The sequence below is a fragment of the Physcomitrium patens genome, chromosome 4 (assembly GCF_059467195.1).
Source record: "Physcomitrium patens ecotype Gransden chromosome 4, ASM5946719v1, whole genome shotgun sequence".
Taxonomy (NCBI): Eukaryota; Viridiplantae; Streptophyta; class Bryopsida; order Funariales; family Funariaceae; genus Physcomitrium; species Physcomitrium patens.
In genome coordinates, this window is record NC_143413.1 from 19,048,160 (window position 1) to 19,069,056 (window position 20,897).

Sequence of the window (20,897 nt, forward strand, 5' to 3'; positions counted from 1 at the left end):
CCAATAGCAAAGTGGGAGTATTAAAGTAAAAGTAAAAAATATTATCTTATATAGGATATTACCTTAGGTAAGTTGTTACTGGTCAAAGGTTTGACTCTTGGTATATCGTAAGGGCATCCAATGGATATAAGACGAAGTCATGGACCAAGAGTCAAAGTCAAAAGGATAAAGTATTAACAAGGAAATATTCCAAGATTAAATATGAGTCATTAGTGTGTGTCATAAGATACCCTTGTAGTTCGTGAAATGCCAAAGGATCCTAAGAGCATGTGTGTAAGACGTAAGAGTAATTAGTATTGGACATAGGATACTCTTGGGACTCGTGAGATGCCAAAAGGATCCTAGCGCCATGTGTATAAAAGTCAAAGAGTGGACGTTGTCTTTTAGGGCAGCAACTACCACCTATAAGTAATAGGTGTTGGAAAAGAGAGACATCTTACTCCATACTCTGTTTGTGTGCAACCTTGCTGATGCTAAGTGTTGTGTCTTCTAAGTACTTGTTTTCTTAATATATCCATGAGTTACATCAAAAAAAATTGATGCTAAACTTGAAACTGGTCAATCCATGTCAAATTTCATTGCAAAACTCAAACCCATTATGAGTGAGCTTTGTGAACTTGGAGATACTTCTTTTTCAGAAAATTTCATGATATCATAACTCACGGCTAATCTGCCAGCTGGCTTCGATAATTTCATCACTACTTAGGAAAGCACCTCTAGAGACGATCGAACCTTACCTAATCTGAAACTTCGATTACTTAAAAAAGAAACAAAGATTCTAAGCAGAATTCAACAAGAAGCTTCTCCTGAAACTAAGCCTTATATGCAAGCCGAGGACGTAATTCAAACAATGGGAATAATACACGTTACTCTTCCTACAATAATTTTCATCCCCACAGGCTATATCCAGGTACGTCTTCTAATTTTTTTAATTCTTTTCCATTTTCTCAACCTTCCAATTATCATTCTCCAGCTTATGCTCCTCGTTTACCATCTCCTCGGCTACCTTCACAATATTTTGACCTCTTCTATCATCAGCGGAAAGCAGTCTACCCTCTCTTGTTTGTTTACAAAAATTTTGTAACCTCGAAATTGCTGAAATGAAAAGGCGTACTCGATGTAATCAGTGCGGGCTTCTTGACCATTAGTGACAAGAATGTGAGTAACATCTCAATAATTTTTACTCTAGATCAAACTTGCAACAATCGCCAGCCTCTACGCAAGAATCTCTTGCTGAATCATATGATTCACCGAAACAACTTTTATATCAAGATCATTTCTATTCGCCTGTCGACATTCAATCAACATCTACTTCTTATGACGAATCACATCAACAACCTGAGCATTTGAATTTTTATGAATCGGATTTGCACTACTCTCAATTTTCTACAGATGTTACTCGCGCTTATATAGCTCCTACTTCACAAGATTTTTCCAACGACTGGATCGCAGATAGTGGAGCAACTGAGCATATGACTAATAAATTACAATGGTTTGTGAAATACACTCCACTTCCACGTAATGCTATATGGCAGGTTGAGACTCCAGCAGATCACGAATGTTACGTCACTAGCACCGGTAACATCAAGATTCTTGCTCAACTGCCTACTCAAATAGAAGTGCATCTTCTTCAAAACATTCTTTATATACCTGATTATGGGAGCAACCTTTTCAGTCTCACTAAGGTTGCCCGACAGAACAAGGTCTTCACACTTTGTAAGGATAATTCCTGTGAATTAATTCAAAATAACACTCTGATCATGACGGGCCACAGGATCTAGGGCTCTTACATTCTTCTTTTGCTAGCTACTGTTTCTTACGCTTACTCTTTCGGCAATACATCATCCTTCGACGAGTTACAAGACCTCCATACGTGGCATCTTCGTCTTGGTCACCTTCATTACAACATGATTAAAAGAATGGCGTTAAATGGCTCTATTAGTGGCCTTCGACTCAAGCAAACTGAACCACCAAAGTATGCAAAGCCATTTATCGAGATACTGGGCATAGAGTACTTACCCTACAAACCGATAAGGCTGGAGAGTTTTGCAGTCAAAAATTCACTCACTACCTACACACCGAAGGCATCAAACATGAGCTCACGATACCCTATACACCAAACAAAATATGGTTTCAGAACGAGACAATTGTACTATAATGGAGGCCGTTCGAAGCACTATTCACTATGCCAGTTTAGATCCAGCTTTTTGGGCCGAGGCCGTCGACAATATTGTTTACACACTTATTCTCGCCTTCTTCCCACTGTTACACCCTTTGCAGCATACACAGGGAAGAAGCCATCTCTCGCTCACATGCGTCCTTTTGGCTGAAGGTCTTCGTTCATATTCCTACTCAATTAAGCAAGAAATTAGATCCTAAAAGCCAACCAGGCGTGTTTCTAGGATACTCTGATGAATCGAAAGGGTACCGCATCTGGGATTTAGCTCGCCAACAAGTAATTCTCAGTCGTGATTTTATATTTTATGAATACATTTATATTACTCTAACGACATCCTCTACTCCAAAAAGCACAACTATTGTACCAATACAAGAACCGTTCACAACTTCAAAACGCCGCTCTCTGATGAAAATCAGCAATAATATCAATTTATCTTCTCCATCCACTTTTGATCATATAAAACCAGATTTTTCGAATCCTCATCAGATTCTACTTGCGACATTCATTGATTCTGAAGACACTTCGACTTCTTCCCGAACATATCGAGATCACAGTCTTCATCTCTCTTCTGTCGATGCTACTATTCATGATTTAGATTCTTCTGACAGCAACTGTCATCCACATGCACAACACAATCCAAAATCTCAAGAACAACCCTCCTCTCTCGTTGTCGATCTTCCAAGTACTCGAAAACCTTCCAATAGATTCGGTTATTCTCAATCTGACTGGAGATATGCTACTGCGAAACTCTGTTTTAATTCTACCCTCTGCTTTGACTTCACATTTTGCATCAACTTCAAATTTTGTATAGAATTCCACTCCTTTGACAACTTCGACAGATCCAGAATCATCAACTTCTCACCTTCTAGCAGTACCACAAACGTATCAGGAGGCGCTTGCTTCCCCGTATTACGAACATTGGAAAAATGCCATGCACGGGGAGTTCGATTCTTTGTTAGACAACAATACTTGGGAGTTAATTGATTTATCCTTTGGTCGTAAACCTGTAATACTACATACTCTAAGTACATTGCATGCTATATGGTAGCCAAAAAAATCATCTGGTGTCGTCGACTGCAACATGAGATTGGTTTCCCTTACTCTTTACTCCGATTCTTAGAGTACTCCGATTCTTAGAGTACTCCGATTCTTAGAGTGCTATTCGACTGGCTCTAAATTCAGAATTTCATTAAATTCTATAAGTACAAAGCACTTTTATATCAAATACCATATGCTCAGTAAACAAGTAAAGAATCACATTTTTAAAATCGCATATATTTCTACAAGTAACTGACATTTTCACAAAAGTACTAACACATGATAAATTACAATCCTTACTCTCAATTCTTCATGATACCTCTCCATTCAAGTATAAATATTACTTCTACATTCAATGCAGAAGTCATTCTTTAGTGGAAGTTTAGTAACTAGTATATGACTAGTAAAAGATATTGAAGAAAAGAAGTCTAAAAGCTACAAACACTTAGCATCAACAAGGTTTGTATACAAAGAGAAGTGTAGAGTAAGATAACTCTTACTTCCAACACCCTTTATTTATAGGTGGTGGTTGTTAACCAATGAGGCAACTTCCATCCTTTTGATATTACATCCATTTTTACTTCATCCAACTTAACCTTAGGTTCTTTCTTAACATAGTCGCCACTAACAAATCCTAGCTACTACTGTAGTAACTTCATTTAACTCTTTGCTACCTTTTGACTATTAGCAATATACTATGCTTAATCTCTATGGAATTGTAACTAAGCAAGTACTTCTGCTGATCTTCAACACTCCCACTTTGTTAATTTTCAAAAAGCTTTCAATAATAATCTCTATATCAACTCGTGATGTCTATCTCTCACTAAAACCTTTGTAAACACATCAGCAAGCATGTCATTTGTAGCACAATGCTCATACCTATTATTCCATCTTTAATTTTTATTGATATAAAATAATGTTGAATACCAATGTGCTTGGTCTTTGAATGGTATTTTGGATTCTTGATAAATGTAAGATATATTTGATTGTTACATATAATTAGAGTTGCTTCTAATTGCACTAGTCCAATGTCTTCTAAGAGTTGCCTTATCTAACACGCCTCCATTGCATAATGACTTGCTGCCATGTACTCTACCTCCATTGTTGATCTTGCATTGGTAGGTTGTCTCTTGCAATTCCATGAAATAGCTCCCACTCCAATAAAAAAGACATATCTTTTTGTGGATCTTCTATCATTTGCATCTCCTTTTAGTCCTAACCACCCATTTATAATTAATTTTAAATCGATTTGCTGGAAGAGGTGTCAATTCCCATGTACTATTGTCCATAAGAGATTGGTACTCTTCTTCTATATTCTTCTCACACTTGATTGTTTCTTGGGACTTTAAAGCATCAACAAGAAGAGCAACATTTGTATCTTCTTCATTTATTTGAGGAAAGATGTGATCCTTCGACCATTCACCATGTTGTCTTCTTTCTCTCAAAAGATATCTCCTTTCATTTGTAGAAGAAGATTCACCTTGTTGCACTCTATGTTCTTTTCCAATCTTCTTCTCTCTTAAACCTTGTAGTTTCTCAATTAATGGTTGGTATCCCTCAGCATCATCATCATCATTGAAATCTTCAATATCTTCAATTCCTTTATTGCTGTTCATAGCAATTGTATGAGCCTTTATCTTTTCAACCATCTTTGGCTTTTCATCTTCATCATCTTCATTGTCTTCATCCTCTTGTTTCTTTGCTGAATTCAAAGATGTATCTACAAACACACCATTACTCCTACTTGGACACATCTCCAAGTATTCACAAGCACTCTTGTGCTCCAAAAACTCAACATCACGACTTTTGATGATCTTTTTGGTTTCCAAGCACATTAGCCTTTATGCCTTAGTACCTTCACAATAACCAAGAAACATACACTTTGTACCTTTTGCATCAAGTTTGGACCTCATATAATTTGGTATTTTTGCATATGCAATGCAATCAAAGGTCCTCATATGAAAAATGTAAGCTTGTCTCCTACTTCAAGCTTCTTATGGTGTCATTGATGCAAGAGCAATTGTTGGATACATATTTCTTATATACACTGCATTCACCACAATTTTCGCCCAAAACTCATACCCAAGATTTTGAGCATGAAGCATGTTCCTTGCCATCTCTATAATCATTCAATTAGTACTTTCAGCAATACCATTTTGTTGTGGAGTGTATCGAGTTGTGGTTTATCTAGAAATTCCTTCATTCTTCAAATAAACATCAAATTGCTTAGACATATACTCACCTCCATTGTCCGTACATAGCACCTTGATCTTCCATTCACTTTGTTTTTTAATAAGTGCTTTAAACTCCTTAAATCTCCAAAAGCATTCATTCTTAGATTTAAGAATATAGGTCAAAATCTTTCTTGAATAATCATCAATGAAAGTGAGAAAATACCTTGATCCTCCAATACTTATATTCTTCATAGATTCACATACATCAGAATGGATAATTTTTAGCAACTTGGTAGCACATATTGCTATGCTATTTGGAAATGAGGCTCTTTGTTGTTTGCCTTGTATGCATCCTTTATATATAAGTTGTTTTGCATTTTGGCTTGTATTGCCAAGATCTAAGCTACTTACCATAGACTTGAGTTCTCTGATGTTCTTTACATTCAAATGGCCAAAGCAATAATGCCATATGTTCAATTTATCTTAGTTTGATGTAAATTCAGCAAATGTGGCTACTTCCACTCCATTCACCTTCTTACAAATGAGGTAGTACAAATTTCCCTCTTTAAAGCCTTTGAAGACCTTATCTCCACTTAATGTTCATACAAAATATCTATTCATTTCAAATTGAACTTTAAAACCTTCCATTACAAGTTTACTCATCAAAAGTAGGTTTTGCTTTATCTTAGGCACATGATAGATGTTTTTGAATCTGATCTTATTGGTTTGTCCATTCACAATCACCTCTACTATAATAGAGCCAATTCCAATGGCTTCACATGTGCTACTATCTACCAACATTCGATGTTGAAATAGCCTTATAAGTGCCAAATGAACACTTACAAGATGTCATATACTTAGAACAATCTAAATCTATAATCCATCTTGACATGGTAGCCATAGATGTCTCATTTGTTGCTAAGAATATATAATTATATTCTCCAAATTCATCTTGCACAATATTTGTATTCTTCTTCTCCATTTTTTTGCCTTTGTAGTAATTTTGAGCAAAATGGCCTATTTTGCTACAAATGAAGCAAAATTTGATATTATCTTATTGATTTGAATAGTTGCCCATGCCTTGACATAAGTAGAGTACTGAATCTTCACTTTGGAGCTCATTTTCTTTCTTCTTGGTTACTTCATGGACAAACCTTGCTGTCACATAGTCCAGTCTAAGCTCTTTTAGCTTAATGGACTCCAATGCCACAATAAAATAATTGTAGGATTTGAGAAGGCTCATCAGCAAGATCATGACAATATCACTTCTTTCTAAAGGCTTGTCAATAATTACTAGTTGGTTTGCAAGAGCCTTTACCTTATTGACATGAGCCATGAGGTCTTGACCTTCTTTCATCTTGCAAGTGAAGAACTTCCTCCTTATATAGATGATGTTAGATAAGTTCTTGCTCTCATAGATGTTGCAAAGAGTCTTCCATACTTCCATTGGTCCTTTCCAAGAGACAATGTAGGAGAAGTTGGCTTCATCCACATTGATTGAAATCAATCCAAAAGCCTTCTTTTTACAACATTTGAATTCCTTCTTTCTCCTTCATATCAACATCTATGCTTGGAGCCTCTTCACTTTCATCTACAATATCCCAAAGGTCCAAAGATGCAAACAAAAGTTCCATTCTTATCTTCCATTGGTAGAAATTTTCACCTCTAAACTTCTCAATTACTCTCAATTCTTCATCTTCACTTGAAGCCATGTTGAAGAAAGAGATGTATCAAAAAAAGATTGAAAGAAGAAGTCCAAATGCTCTCAAAATCAGCAAGAAAGTATTGGGTCCTTAGAATCACAGAACCCTTCTTTGTCAACAAACTAGTGTTCTTACTCTCAAAAATACTCTCAACTTCACTTCTAAGACTTCTCACAAGTCTAATGACCTATCTAAATGTCTCAAATTTGAATTGCCACTCAAATATCACTCTTATGCTCACAAATCACCTCTATACACCATAAGAGATCTTTTAAGCACAATCAACATCTTTAAGACATGAAACTACAAAGTTAAACCACCAAGGATCTATCTCAGCGAAAAATACAATACAAGTGTTCTATAACTTTGTCTTAAGGTGAAAAACTAAACACCAACACCAAAATGCTCTTAACTACAAGTAAAAGCAAAGCAATATCAAGATCTAGATGTGAATCTGAAAGTTAGGTACTTCTAAAGTCTAACATCAACAACAATAACTTGATCTACTCCACACATCAAGAACCACTTCAAAGAACTTCAAAACACTCAAGCAAATGTGTGTGGGTCCATAACCTATTGAAGAAAAGAAGTCTAAAAGCTACAAACACTTAGCATCAGTAAGGTTTGTATACAAATAGAAGTATGGAGTAAGATAACTCTTACTTCTAATACCTTTTATTTATAGGTGGTGGTTACTAACCAATGAAGCAACTTCCATCCTTTTGATATTACGTCCATTTTTACTTCATCCAACTTAACCCTTCGTTCTTTCTTAACCTAGCTACTACTAACAAATCTTAGCTACCACCATAGTAACTTCCTTTAACTCTTTGTTGCCTTTTGACTATTAGCAATATACTATGCCTAATCTTTATGTGGTTGTAATTAAGCAAGTACTTCTACTGATCTTTGACAAAAGAATGATCAATTGAAATCAATTAGCTTGTGTATTTTTTTTCAATATAATAAAAAAAATTATGTTAAAAATAAAATTATAAAACATCTCTCATGGAGCACACTTTAGCTAAATAATCTAATAATATCAAGCTACTACTATGGTCATGCTCAAAGAGCTAAGATTAACACTAGATTGTAAAAACCACAAAGAATTCATCTCAATACATACATATATAAATAAATAAACACACTAAGTTGTGAAAATAATTTGGACTTATAAAAATTCTACAAATAATATAGTGGTTTTAAAAATTATATGCCATACTTGATGTAGATAAGATTAATAAATAAAACATAAACCATTAATAAAATATGTTTTTAACTAATAGTGGAAATTATTGTATGTTTGAATTAAGTTCTTATGAGGCACCTTGTAACATTTTAATTTTGTGGTATGATTTTATGTAATAATTTCAAATATTAAAATTAGTAGAATATTTTAGATAAATGTTTTTAAAAGATCATAAATTTTAAATGTTTTACAAAAACATATGACTGTGATTTAAGTTTTAAGTTTTTTATTTTCTCACTATTTCATTTAAAGGATCAATATTTTGTGGTGAAAGTTACATAACATTCTCTTGCAATACGAGGATAAGTCAAATGAATCGAAGGCTGAAGCTGATAAAGCTAGAAGAATAATTTCAAAATTTCCCAATTAAGAAGCGAAGCTCCTTAGACCGCCCAATGTCGAGACTCCTCATCCAGTATCCACGATGAATGTCGTATTTTTCATCCATCAGATCATGATCCGAAGGATGACGGTATTCATCCACGACAAGGCCCTCGCCTCGTTGAGCTTGCACTCAGGGATGAGGGAGTAGGGCCAGGGCGAGGGCGGAAGCATCGCGTGCAGGGCTGAATCTCGCACTGAGTGACTGAGTGCGGCATCGCCTGCTTCCAATCCCCCAATTCTACGTAGCGTCGATCCTGCCTCGTTTGCCCGCATTTGATGAGACGCAGAACGAAATTCTTACAGGCACCCTGCATTCGTCTCATTTTTACTCCATTTTTTGGACATAGTATAAGTTTGAAGGCACAGTTGCGGGACAAAATTGAAAAGAAAGGATAGAGGTGAAGTTTGTGTTACGATGGTAGACGCATCGGCGGCCGTGGCCGCGAGGGCGATTTTAATGTCTGGTCCATTGACGGAGACGACGGGGAGCGAGGGCGAGGAGAGCAGTGCCGACGTTGCCGCGAAAGGGAAGCCTCTCTCGGCAGAAGAGTACGCGCACGTGGCTCTGGAGAAGTTGTTTGCGTCGCCGCTCTTTGCCTCGTCGGTATGTTCCCCTTTTTTCTTCTCATTTTCTGGTATTGAGGAGATGGTATGGAATTCTGATGTTTTCTTTCGACATTTCAAGGAAGATCGGATCTGAGTGTGCCTTGCAGAAACGAGCGGTCTTGTTGTTGCTTTAATCTATTGGTCTATTATGGCATGCTCTAGTTTGGTTGTCTTTGTCATGGTTTTTATTTTTATTTTTTATTGTTTTTATTGTATATTACAGTGGTTGCGCGTAAAGTCGAATTTTCCTCCCGATCAGGACTAGAAGTACTAAATGTGTAACAGGGCTTTAGAGTCGTCCAATTGTATTACGGGCCAATGTTTTTTTAATTACAATCTTACAGCGTTCTCTGGTCTTTGAGTACATGGAAGTCTACACATATCTTGCCACCAGAGGACTCTGTAATTTTTTTAAGCCGAAGAAGAATAAGGTTGTTAATTTCACATTATTGTCAGTGTACGATATAGGTCTTCCAAGTATCCAGCTGCAGAGGATGGTATCACAACTGATCGTCAGTGAATGCATCTCTCCTTAGGGTTTTTATTTTTGAATTTTTTTATTTTTATTTTTTTCAGAACATAGCCAGGATGGTTAAAAGATTTAGTATACAGTGGATGAAAGTTCCGGTGGACTTGCTATTTAATTTTGGGAGTGCTCTCGAGCATTTCAGCATTTAGAGGATCTAGTTGGTTAAAATTTCGGTAGAGATAGATAGTATTTGATAGGAATTGGATTTTGCTAGACTACTTGTGGCATTACAGTATTGAGTTGAATCTTCATTTCAATGTCTTCTTGGTTGAATTCAAACTGAGTTTTCTTTACACTGCATCAGCTTCCTTTCATTACATTCCTTCTTCACCTTGCTTTCATTTATCACATTTATGAATGAGGCTTCATTATATGTAGGATGCTGAGCTAGGAGAAGCAGAACAGCAAGCAGCTGATTTATCTGTCACAGCTGGCGATCTCACATTTGGAGACGAGTCTGGGTAAGCGCGACGTTCTCACTTTCAAAGAGCTTCACGTAGATATACAGACTTACAAATTCGTGTAAAGTCTGGATGGGAAATATAACCCCCCGTTGTTGGATATTCATTGGTACGATAATGGTGCATCTCCATTTGCAACAGGTGCTATTAGTTTAGGGATACGTGCCAAGTCTGCGCATGAGCTAGGTACCCTTAACCTATGACAATCTTTACAGCATCTACGCTAGCCGATTAGTCATCTCAAAATGAGGCCTCTTGAGTCTGAGAAGGGTATCTGTTATGTTTTCTTATTGTTTCTAAAGCTTTCACTCTATTTATTTAGGGCAGAAGATATTTACTGAGTTTTCTTTATCTATCTGACAGCGATGAAGTGGATTTAGAGGGGCTGGAGGAAGAGTTAGAGCGCCTCAAAGGTCACCAGGTATTTCCAGCTCTGCTTGTCTACTTTAAACGCAGATGAATGAAGTATCTCTTTATAATCTGCTAATGAACTTTTCACAAGCGTGTGTGTGTGCTGATGTGGCAATATCTGTGGGTCGATGTCTCTTTTCTTACACTTGTTCTTAAATTCATCTGTTTCCTACTGCTATCGTTTTATCCTGTTAACTCAAGAAAAATTGTTTTCAAACATACGGAATTAGCCCGAGACTGATTTTCGCGTTCTGCAGATGGTAGGAAGCATCCTTGGTCAGGGGATTCAATTGCGGGAGTACGCAGTTGAGGTTGAGGAGAACCTACGCCAAGTGGAGCTTGAATCCATTCAGGTTGTCCAATCCTCCTGTATAAGTTATAAAAGAATCCTGAGATGGTTCAGCTGGATTGCTCGTCTTGTCAATTTTTCTTTATAATTTATGTCGTAAGCTGTGTACTAGAGATATTTTACTTGAAAGTATTTTTCAGATGGTAACTATGTTAGTTTTGCTCTTTTCCTTGCGTGCAGGACTATATGAAAGAAAGTGACAATCTGGTGTCTCTTCATGCTCAAATACGAGAATGTGATACGATCTTGACGCAAATGGAGTCATTGCTTGGTGGTTTTCAGGTCATTAGCTGGTTCATTGAAGTCATATCTGTTAATCTAAATGCTGCCTTAGCAGTATCTGATGATTGTATATTATAGCCGTTTAAGGTGAAACATGCCTTGGTTTGTTCCGTATGCGTCAAGGTTTCTGTGTGGCTCGCTTCTTTGATGCTGAGGTAGTATTTTGTCCTACTCAGGCAGATCTAGGATCGATAAGTTCAGAAATTAAGAACCTTCAGGAGCAGTCAATGAGTATGGGAATTAAACTTAAGAACCGGAAGGTATATCTTTCTACATTCAACTTGTACTTATGGTGATATTTAGTAATTATGTCTTTCAGGGTCTTCATAGAAGATGTTGTTCATTCTTATTATCATCACTTTCGATGTTGTATACTTTCTTTTGTATTTCCCCCCTCCCTCATTCGTTTACTTGCATGCTTTCTTGGATTTGGTTGGATCTATCTCTTTGTGTGTAGGTCGCAGAAGCAAAATTGGCAAAATTCTTAGAGGAAGTGGTAGTTCCCCCAAATATGATTGACACAATTGTTGATGGAGAGGTATGTCTCCATCCTTTCAACTCTTATTGGTTACAGGTCCATGACCTGAATTGTCACGTGATTAATGTCCCTAGACATCTGCTGAACACTGCTGAACACATCTGCATGTAGAATTCTGTTGACAAGTTCTGTCTTGAGTTCTTGCAGGTCAACGAGGAATACGTCAACGTCCTTATGGTGTTGAGTAAGAAATTAAAGTATGTAGCTGAAAACGTTGGCTCTAAAGATTCCCTGGCAATGGAAGATGTTATTCCAGAATTTGAGAAATTGCGCTCCAAGGCAGTCTACAAGGTGGTTTGCTGACCTGGTACTCATTTTTTGGTTTTGTGTATCGTTGTGTGTGTGTGTGCGGGAAAGAGCTGGGCTTATCATGAAGGAAATATCTAGAAGGGCATTCGTTAATGACTGAAGAATTCTGGAAAAGTTACTTTCATGGTTAATGTTGTGAAATAGGTGATGTTCTGAAGTTTATCTTTCAACTATGCAGGCAAGAGAATTTTTGATGCAGAAGCTTTATGCTTTGAAGCGGCCTAAAACGAACATCCAAATCTTGCAGCAGAATGTCCTCTTGAAGTACAAGTATGCACTCGTTACTTAGAAGATTGCATATTTAAGTGCAGGAATGTTTTAGTTTATTCTGGCGCCCTTTTCACTAGCTCTGCCGGTTCTTCTCAACTCACTTGTTTCTTCTTCGGTTATGATCCTTGCTCATAACGTTTTAAAGTTCTGCCTTCTTAACTCGATGCAGGTATGTGGCAACGTTCCTACAGGATCATGGTCACGAGGTGTACCCAGAAGTGCGAGCGGCTTATGTTGACACTATGAACAAGGTAATTACCAACTTCAGGATTTGCAACTTGAGGCATTATAACTTTGCTATGGTTGCAAATTGGGAAATTTTATCGATTTTATGCTGCTTCCAAACCTTGGTGAATAACTTCTTGAATGTTATTTGTAGGTTTTGAGTGTGCATTTCCGGAGCTACATTCTAGCTTTGGAAAAGCTTCAGCTTGACATAGTGACGGCGAATGATCTTTTAGGAGTTGAGGACTTGGGTACTCGAAGTACTGGCCTATTTTCTCGACCCAGGGAGCCTCTTAAAAACCGTGGGGCTGTCTTTGCGCTTGGTAATCGAGCCTTCGTGTTGAAGGTACTCAATATCTTTCTACAAGCTCTGTGAACGTCGCACACACTCATTTGTCCTTATCTAAGCATGATGTGCTGACTGTAAAACTTTGTGTTGGGTTTCATCCTGGAATGCAGGACGTGGATGGACCAGCGATTATTCCTCACATTGCTGAATCTAGTAACCAAAAGTTTCCATATGAAGTTCTGTTTCGTAGTTTGCACAAGCTTCTTATGGACACTGCAACTTCTGAGTAAAGTGCTTTCCCCTTCAGGCTAGCTAATTGTGTTGCTTTTTAGTGGTTTGTGATTGAGAGTTGAGGCTGAAGTGCGCACAGAGACGATTTCACCGATAACTTTTTATTTTTTCTTTCTTCGGAGACCAGCTTTTCTTATTGTTGGTTGCAAATACCATGTAGGTATTTATTTTGCACAAGCTTTTTTGGAGAAGATGGGATTTTTAATGAAATTTTTTCTGGTATGATCATCTTCAGCTCTTGGTTATTTTGTAGCATGAGTGGACTGTTAGCATGATTCTAGCTCTGAGTTGTAAGTTTTATATTGTTTTATGTTTAGCGTACTCACCCTCTCATTCGGAACTCTTCAGGTTCTTTCGCTGTCATTGAAGAGCACACAAATGCAGTTCTACCAAACTGTTTTGATGCAATCGGCCTATTGCTCATGATTCGACTCACGAATGAACATAAGGTGATTCTAACTTTTTCTTTAATGTCGTAGCGAAGCACTAGCTATACTTCGATTCATGTTTACTATCGTTTTTTGAATCATGTAGTTGGTAGTCGGAAATTTGACTTGCTTTCATTGGATGCAGCTCATCATGTGGAATAGGCGGATTCCCTCTCTGGACTCTTACTTTGACAAGGTTTTACCTTCGCGCCTACTCAGCCTGTTTCTTGCATTTGAGCGTCATGTACTTTGCCCTTTGTAATATCTCATGAATGCTGCACACGTTACTTTCAGTATGTTTAAAAGCATAGCTTAAATCTTATATACATGTAATTCCAATATACACGTACCATTTGGGTATCAAACCTTATTGAGGTGGAATGCAGTTGGTCCTGGTGTTATGGCCGCGCTTCAAAATGGTCTTCGATATGCATCTCAGTAGTTTACGAACTGCGAATCCCCGAGCACTTTGGGAGGATGATGTTCGTCCTCATTATGTAACTAGGCGCTATGCTGAATTTGCCGCAAGTCTTCTCCACCTTACAATCAAGTATGGAGATGGTCAGGTGTGTTTGATATTCGTGGGCTTTCTAAAAACTTGACTATATATTCTGTTTCTCGTCTTTCTGTTTGACTTGGTAGTGTGCTGGCTTCCCCTTCACTGGCAACAACTGTCAACTTGATTTGACGCCTAATTTTACTTCCCAACAACTAATGAATACCGATTAACCTAATGTGAGTTGTGCAGTTGGATTTAAATTTGGAGCGATTGCGTGTGGCAATAGATGATTTACTGGTTAAGCTTTCACGAATGTTCCGGCAGCAAAAGCAGCAGACGACATTCCTCATCAACAACTATGACCTCGTACTTTCTGTTCTCAAGGTTTGCTTTTATTCCTAATAAGTCAGCCCTGTTATTTTGGTTCACTAAAACAAAAGTTGGGCGTGATATTGATACACACATATGGAGGCTTTATCTAACAGGATCTGGTTGTTAATTCTGATTCAGGAAGCTGGCACAGATGGTGGTAAAACACAACAGCAGTTTGAGGAATTGCTGAAAGGCAGTACTACTGTATTTGTGGTATGTTCTAGCGCTACATTGGTTGCCTGTGCTCAGTCGACATTTCTTACATTCAATAAGATAGCTATGTGTTCACCGCTACAAAACATTTGCCTGTAAATTGTGACTATCTTATGCAGGAGGAGGAGCTCAGGGAGCATTTTGGAGCACTCATTGCATTTGTAAAAACACGAGCAGGTTTACTATTAACGTTTCTTTGAATTCACACCTTTACTTTGGCAATACCTCAGGTAATCTTTTAGGAAACTTATTTGTGAAGCTTGCTGCGTATTTTACGGCTTGCTTGTGGACCATGTTAGGTGAGGATTCTGGGACCAGCAATGCACAACCTATAAAGCTGGAAGAAGTTGAACCCTTGGTGAAGGACTTCGCAGTTCGATGGAAGACTGCAATTGAAGTCATGCACAAGGATGTTATCACGTCGTTCAGCAATTTTGTGTGTGGTATGGAGATCCTGCGTGCGGCACTTACGCAGCTACTTCTGTACTATACACGATTATCCGACTCGCTCAAGCGTGTCGGTGGGGGTGCTGCACTTGGCAAAGATGTGGTATCAATATCCTCAATCATGCATGAGATTAAGAAGTATTCTAGGACTTTCTAAGTTCCTTCCTAGAGCTTCTCGTTTTCTTCTGCAGTTTTGATCTCTTTTTAAAGACCTCCAATGCCTCAGTCAGTACTCTATTTCCCTCCTTCACGACCATAGTTGTGAGGATGCTTCACTGATTCTTTCACTTTCCAGTGTCTATCTAAAACCTTTCGAAAATCCATTGCTGACTGATTATTATGATTGCTCAAGTGAGCAATCATTCTTATCAGCTCAAGTGTACAGAAACAGTTGGAAGCCCCTTGGCTAAGCAAGGTATTTGTAGAGAAATAGCCACTCATGAATTTGGGTACCTACGAAATTATATCTCTAGGTTTGCTTCAGCCACTTCAATTCTTGCTAGACAAGATATTCTTGTGATGGTGAAGCTAGTTCCTTTATTGACTATGATTTGTCTCTTAGTTATGATTGCTTCATCTGCGTAGTAATGAATTTAGAGACAGTTATGCATAAAACATTAGCAGTATGTTCCTGCTTGCTTTGATCGTCTCCGATTGTCGTCTTAAGCGGAGTCTCCCACTTGGAGTAGATGTTCAATATATTTTTCACCAGTTTCGGTTTGTTCACTTAACAGTTTGTATCAGTGATGCTATTCTTCACAGATTCGTCTCTTTTATTGAAGAGACAACTTATGATGTTGCTATGGCTGTCTGTGGCACGTGTCATGAGAGTGAAAACATTCAAGATGTATTTGTTAAAAAGCATGTAAAAACCTGAACTATGCATCGCCAATATTAACTCATTTTCGACATTTCATATTTTAATCCAGACACTAAGTTGGTTCGTAATAGATATTTGGTTCACATCCGGTGTAATCTATTGCAAACAGGACCCAATGCCATATTCATGAATTTTGCAAGCTGTAACGTTCCTCTATATATTCTTCAGCTCATATTTGCCGCTATTTAATTCACATGCATTTTTAACTCGTTTGCTGGTAATGAGAAGTAGTGGAAAGACGTTAAGAATTAAGAACAATAGAGATAGTAGTACCTATTTATGTATATATACGTGTATATAGGTCCGACTATCTCTACGGTTTTCATTGTTTACTTTGATATATCAATGTAGAACTAAAGCCATGCACTTATGCTTATCAACCCATTTCACTAAACTTCACATCTGATTCAAGCGTGGAACACCTAGATGATGGATTTAGAGGATTGTCGAACTTGAACCTGGAGGAATAGCCAAACACAAGCTCATCGTCTATTTCGTTGTTGCTTAAGCTTGGAAACATTTGCACTGCATCTCGAAATCGATACCACGAGTTTGCAATTCCACATCATCTCTTCAAGGCTCCACGCAGCCGTCGCTTTCTTCCGCCACAAAATACATCTGCACCACATCAACAGTTCGCGATCGCGAGAAGATCCATGTCTAGACTCCGCCATGACGTCGTCGACACGAGGTCGGCGCCCCCGATCGACTGGTCTAGAATGAATGACCTTGAAGCACGTGCAGACTGTTACTAAGTCCTGGACGAGGGTCTTTCGAAGCCAGGTTTCTAACGACCGGTTACATTTTCACTTGATCAATTTTTTTTCTCTTTTACCCCAATTCCAGGATCGTCCCGGATTTTCCACTGGTGGGTCGTTACTTGAATTGCCTAGTGTTACTGTGAGTGTCTCAGAATCGAAGAAAAGAATATTCAGCTAATATTGTGTTGAGATGATGACTTCCATAATATGATGGAAGTTGATGGACCGACTCTAGGAGGCCCATACGACAGAATCTCTTTCCTAATATAGCGCACCTTGTCTATTTAATTTTTGAATAAAACCCTCCAACGACTCCGCCCACCAATCCCCGAAACAAATCCACCATCACGTCAGGAAAATTGGTGTAGACGAGTGAATTAAAAGGTCCAATCAGAAACTGCTCAGAAACTAATCTAATCTTTGGCTCTTACCTCAAAGAAGGTTATTATGGTAAACATAAAGGCCTCAAAGTATGATGCAGTAGTGACGTTGCAAAGTGTGGGATTCTATTACTCGAAATAATTTACTGTGTCCGGATTTAAGCGACGAAACGACTGTCTCCTGAGTTTTACGCCACTGACTTCAATGAGCATCTGTCAATGGCGGATTTACACCTTGTCTTATAGGAAAAGTATCAACAAATGAATAGACAATGATTTAAGCTACGAGTCTTTTGGGTAATGGGTGAGTCTGTCGGTAGGTTAAGTACGTAAGAAATGCATGTTTTGTCTTCCCACTGACTACAGTGATGTTTTCTCTCGAATCGGTTGTAGTTTCTCATCCTGTGTCTTGCCTTTCCGACCTCTGTTCGTTCACAGCGCGCAGACACACATATAGGACAGAGACGTATACTCCTCAGTACAAGCTTTCTCATCAAGCTTTGGATGATGCCGTGGTCTAAAACGCTATCCTGTTCAATTCGGCTATGTGCCGACTCCGATGTAAATTTGGAGGATGGTTCGTTTCACATGCACCGAACTGGTGAGCACTTGAATTGGAAGATTGTCGCAGACTTAGATCATGCCCTGTGCATAAACCTGGAGGTTCTCTGCCGCTGGAGATTTTCTGTCGCTGGAGATTTTCTGGACCCAATTTGCAGAGGAGGGGCACGATCAATCGACGTCTGGCGAAGGGGGAATTTGAAGAGCTAAATGGGCTGCAATTGATTGCTGGTAGTGGCAATGACGTCCAGGAAAGGGGCGACCTCGATTGATCAAGTTGAGTCCACGCTTGAAAAACTGACGTCACTGGTACCAGTCCGAGGAACGGAGGAGGGTGGCACGGTTGGGGTTGTATAGGTGGAAGCTAAGGATCAGGACAAGGAGTTCAATGCATCGAAGGAGCCGCCTTTTACCCTCGGCCAGATACGAGCGACTATTCCCAAGCATTGCTGGGAGCGGAGCACCACGCGTTCCTTGTGCAGCGTCGCGAACGACATAACTCTCGTGGTGGTTCTAGCTTCAGTTGCTTCAATTATCGACAAGTGGTTAAAGTGGGCGCTGTGCTGGTTTGCGCAGGGGACCATGTTCTGGACGCTCTTTGTGCAAAACCATGTCTGCGGACATATCAGTTTCTCCCCAAGCAAGCATCTGAACAACTTCTTGGGCCTCATCAAACACTCATTCATTCTAGTCCCCTACCACGACTATCGGATCAGCCATCGCGTTCATCATGCCAATCTCGAGACGTCGAGAACGACGAGTCGTGGTACCCCATGTCAGAGTCGCTCTATGAGACTCTCAGCGTCTTCCCGAGACTGGGCCGAATGCAGTTTCCTTTCCCTTTCTACGCGTATCCTTTCTACCTCTGGTGCAGGACGCCAGGCAAGAGTGGAACACATTACAGTCCTTCAAGGGATTTGTTCAATGCGAGCGAGTGGAAAGAAGTGCTCACCACCACCGCCAGTTGGCTCGTCATGGTGGCGATCCTGGCCGCTGCAGTCTCTCACATGGGCTTCCTGTGGACGTTGAAAGTCTACTTTGTGCCCTATGTCGTCAATATAGTGGACCTCCTTCGTCACATACCTCCACCATCACGGATACGAGAAGAGAATTCCCTGGTACCGAGGCCAGGAATGGAGCTTCATTCGCGGAGGGTTGTCCACCATTGACCTCGACTACGGGAACTTTAACAAAATCCATCATGACATTGGTACACACGTTGTGCACCATTTGTTCCCTAAGATTCCGCATTACCATTAGGCCACTGCTGCGTTGAAGCCCTTGCTTGGTAACTACTACCAGGAGCCGCAAAGATCCGGTCTTATTCCAGTGCACCTCATCTCCATTCTCGTGAAGAGCTTCTCCGAGGATCATTATGTAGCCGACGAGGGCGACATCGTCTATTACCAGAAAGATACGAAGGGAAGAGGTCTGCTATCCTTGTGTTTCTATATATATATATATATATATATCTATATATATCTAGGCTATGGCGCTTGCTTCATGCCGTCGAAGTATATACTCTGGGCAGGGTAAAAGAAATCGACCATGCATTGTGTTTTAAGGTTAGTTGAAAACGGGAGTGCTGATCTGTAACGACCTTCTTGTTGAAAGGATTAACAGATTCAAGCTAGGTAACTATTTGCTGAGGGAAATTAGCCAGGGTTTGACGACAGAGTGATTATGTTTTGAATCCGTGACTACTGTTAGCATAAAACAGAGAATTTTAACTAGTTATGTATGGCATCCCGTGTCCATTCACAACATCTAAGATTCAATTTCGGTCGCGTTTGTGGAGTCAATGGCATGTGTGGTGCCCAGTCCTTGTGATTTTCCTCTGTTCATGACTAAACAGCAGCATTGTTTCTCCCATTGAAAATCCGCTTTAGCCTATCCGACATTATTCGTGATTGTAGATATAATTAAGTGCACGTTTGCTCAATTATTTCCAATCAACTTGATTGATAGCCTCCACAACATCGCCACGTACTGATTGTATCACCTCCTTCACTAATATTGCCAATTGTCACCAGTAGTCGTTGTCTCTCCCTGCCTTCCAAGGCATCTACCTCACTTTGCTGCCAATTCAATAAACAATTCCTCAATATTCCTTGCTGCCTCCAACTGTCACTTACTTTTACAAACCGTCCAATAATAAACAATAAATTTCACCCACAATCGTGTATCTCAAAAATAGCACTGTTAGATGCGGGCGTAATGTGATTTAACGTTCTGTGTCAGCCTGAGTCATCGCAATCCAAAATTTCAGCATCTTTCGATTAGATTCAACATCTAATTTTCTTGCAGACAGATGATACGACTTCTCCGTGATTCCTCCAATCTTTCTATCAAGCGTCATCAGTTTCCCCTTGCTCCCCACATCTACAGTTCCCTTCGCAGAATCCGAGTTTCTATAATAACACTTTCCCAAACAGACGGTGCGGAAACAAAATATTCGCGTGATGATCCCGCGTTTGTTACCGTCATTGGTTTGGAAACACTCTCATGCTATCGATTTCAAGCGATAGTGTGTCGCATGTTTTGTGTGATTGCAGGTTCAGAATCAATATTGCGCAATCGTCATCATCATCAACATCATGATTTGTCGACCTCATCTAGACTTGGTTTAGTACATATCAATCCCCTGAGACAAAGTTGCCACAGAGAAAAGTATCGCAAATTTTGGCACGTCATACATGATCCTTTTTCAATGGAGTGTGAGCAATCCAACGGCTGTCTGTGAATCCCATTTGTGTTAAGTACCATTCAAATATGAGACGTAGTAGTATCTGTACATGCACCACTGGATACTGGTGCTTTTATATGATTGTATTTGCACGTGAGGTGAGCCCTACTAGCAAGTGTGATGTATACATATCCACTCACAACATATTCAAGACTTTGATTGATGGAGCCGTGAGTCCATAAGTCCATGAAAATGTCTGATATCTTTACAGATATCTGAATGCCCTGGAAGATGATAAGTTCAGGGAAAACTGAGAACAGGATTAAAATGGTCATATCTAGAACTAATGATCTTAACATCCCAGCTAAAAAGAAAAAAGAAAA

The 20,897-nt window shown here is 39.1% G+C and overlaps 1 protein-coding gene and 1 pseudogene across 2 annotated transcripts; both read left to right on the forward strand.

Annotated features, from left to right (window-relative positions):
- The first annotated feature begins 8,870 nt into the window (after window positions 1-8,870).
- LOC112281664 (vacuolar protein sorting-associated protein 52 A) lies at window positions 8,871-15,977 on the forward strand. 2 transcript variants are annotated; one of them, XM_024518436.3, is made up of 20 exons: window positions 8,871-9,331; window positions 10,241-10,323; window positions 10,687-10,744; window positions 10,992-11,087; window positions 11,264-11,365; window positions 11,542-11,625; window positions 11,823-11,903; window positions 12,051-12,194; window positions 12,391-12,482; window positions 12,652-12,733; window positions 12,862-13,053; window positions 13,167-13,282; window positions 13,448-13,506; window positions 13,636-13,736; window positions 13,861-13,911; window positions 14,102-14,281; window positions 14,464-14,598; window positions 14,725-14,799; window positions 14,919-14,976; window positions 15,099-15,977. In XM_024518436.3, exons 1-20 carry the CDS (start codon window positions 9,143-9,145, stop codon window positions 15,401-15,403), a joined length of 2,283 nt encoding a protein of 760 aa, XP_024374204.1. In that variant the 5' UTR covers window positions 8,871-9,142; the 3' UTR covers window positions 15,404-15,977. The 2 variants fall into 2 exon arrangements, with proteins under 2 accessions (XP_024374204.1, XP_024374205.1); XM_024518437.3 differs by lacking the exons at window positions 8,871-9,331; window positions 10,241-10,323 and adding an exon at window positions 10,490-10,509.
- Window positions 15,978-17,774: 1,797 nt separating this feature from the next.
- On the forward strand, window positions 17,775-20,571 carry LOC112281596 (omega-3 fatty acid desaturase, endoplasmic reticulum pseudogene; annotated as a pseudogene).
- Window positions 20,572-20,897: the final 326 nt, after the last annotated feature.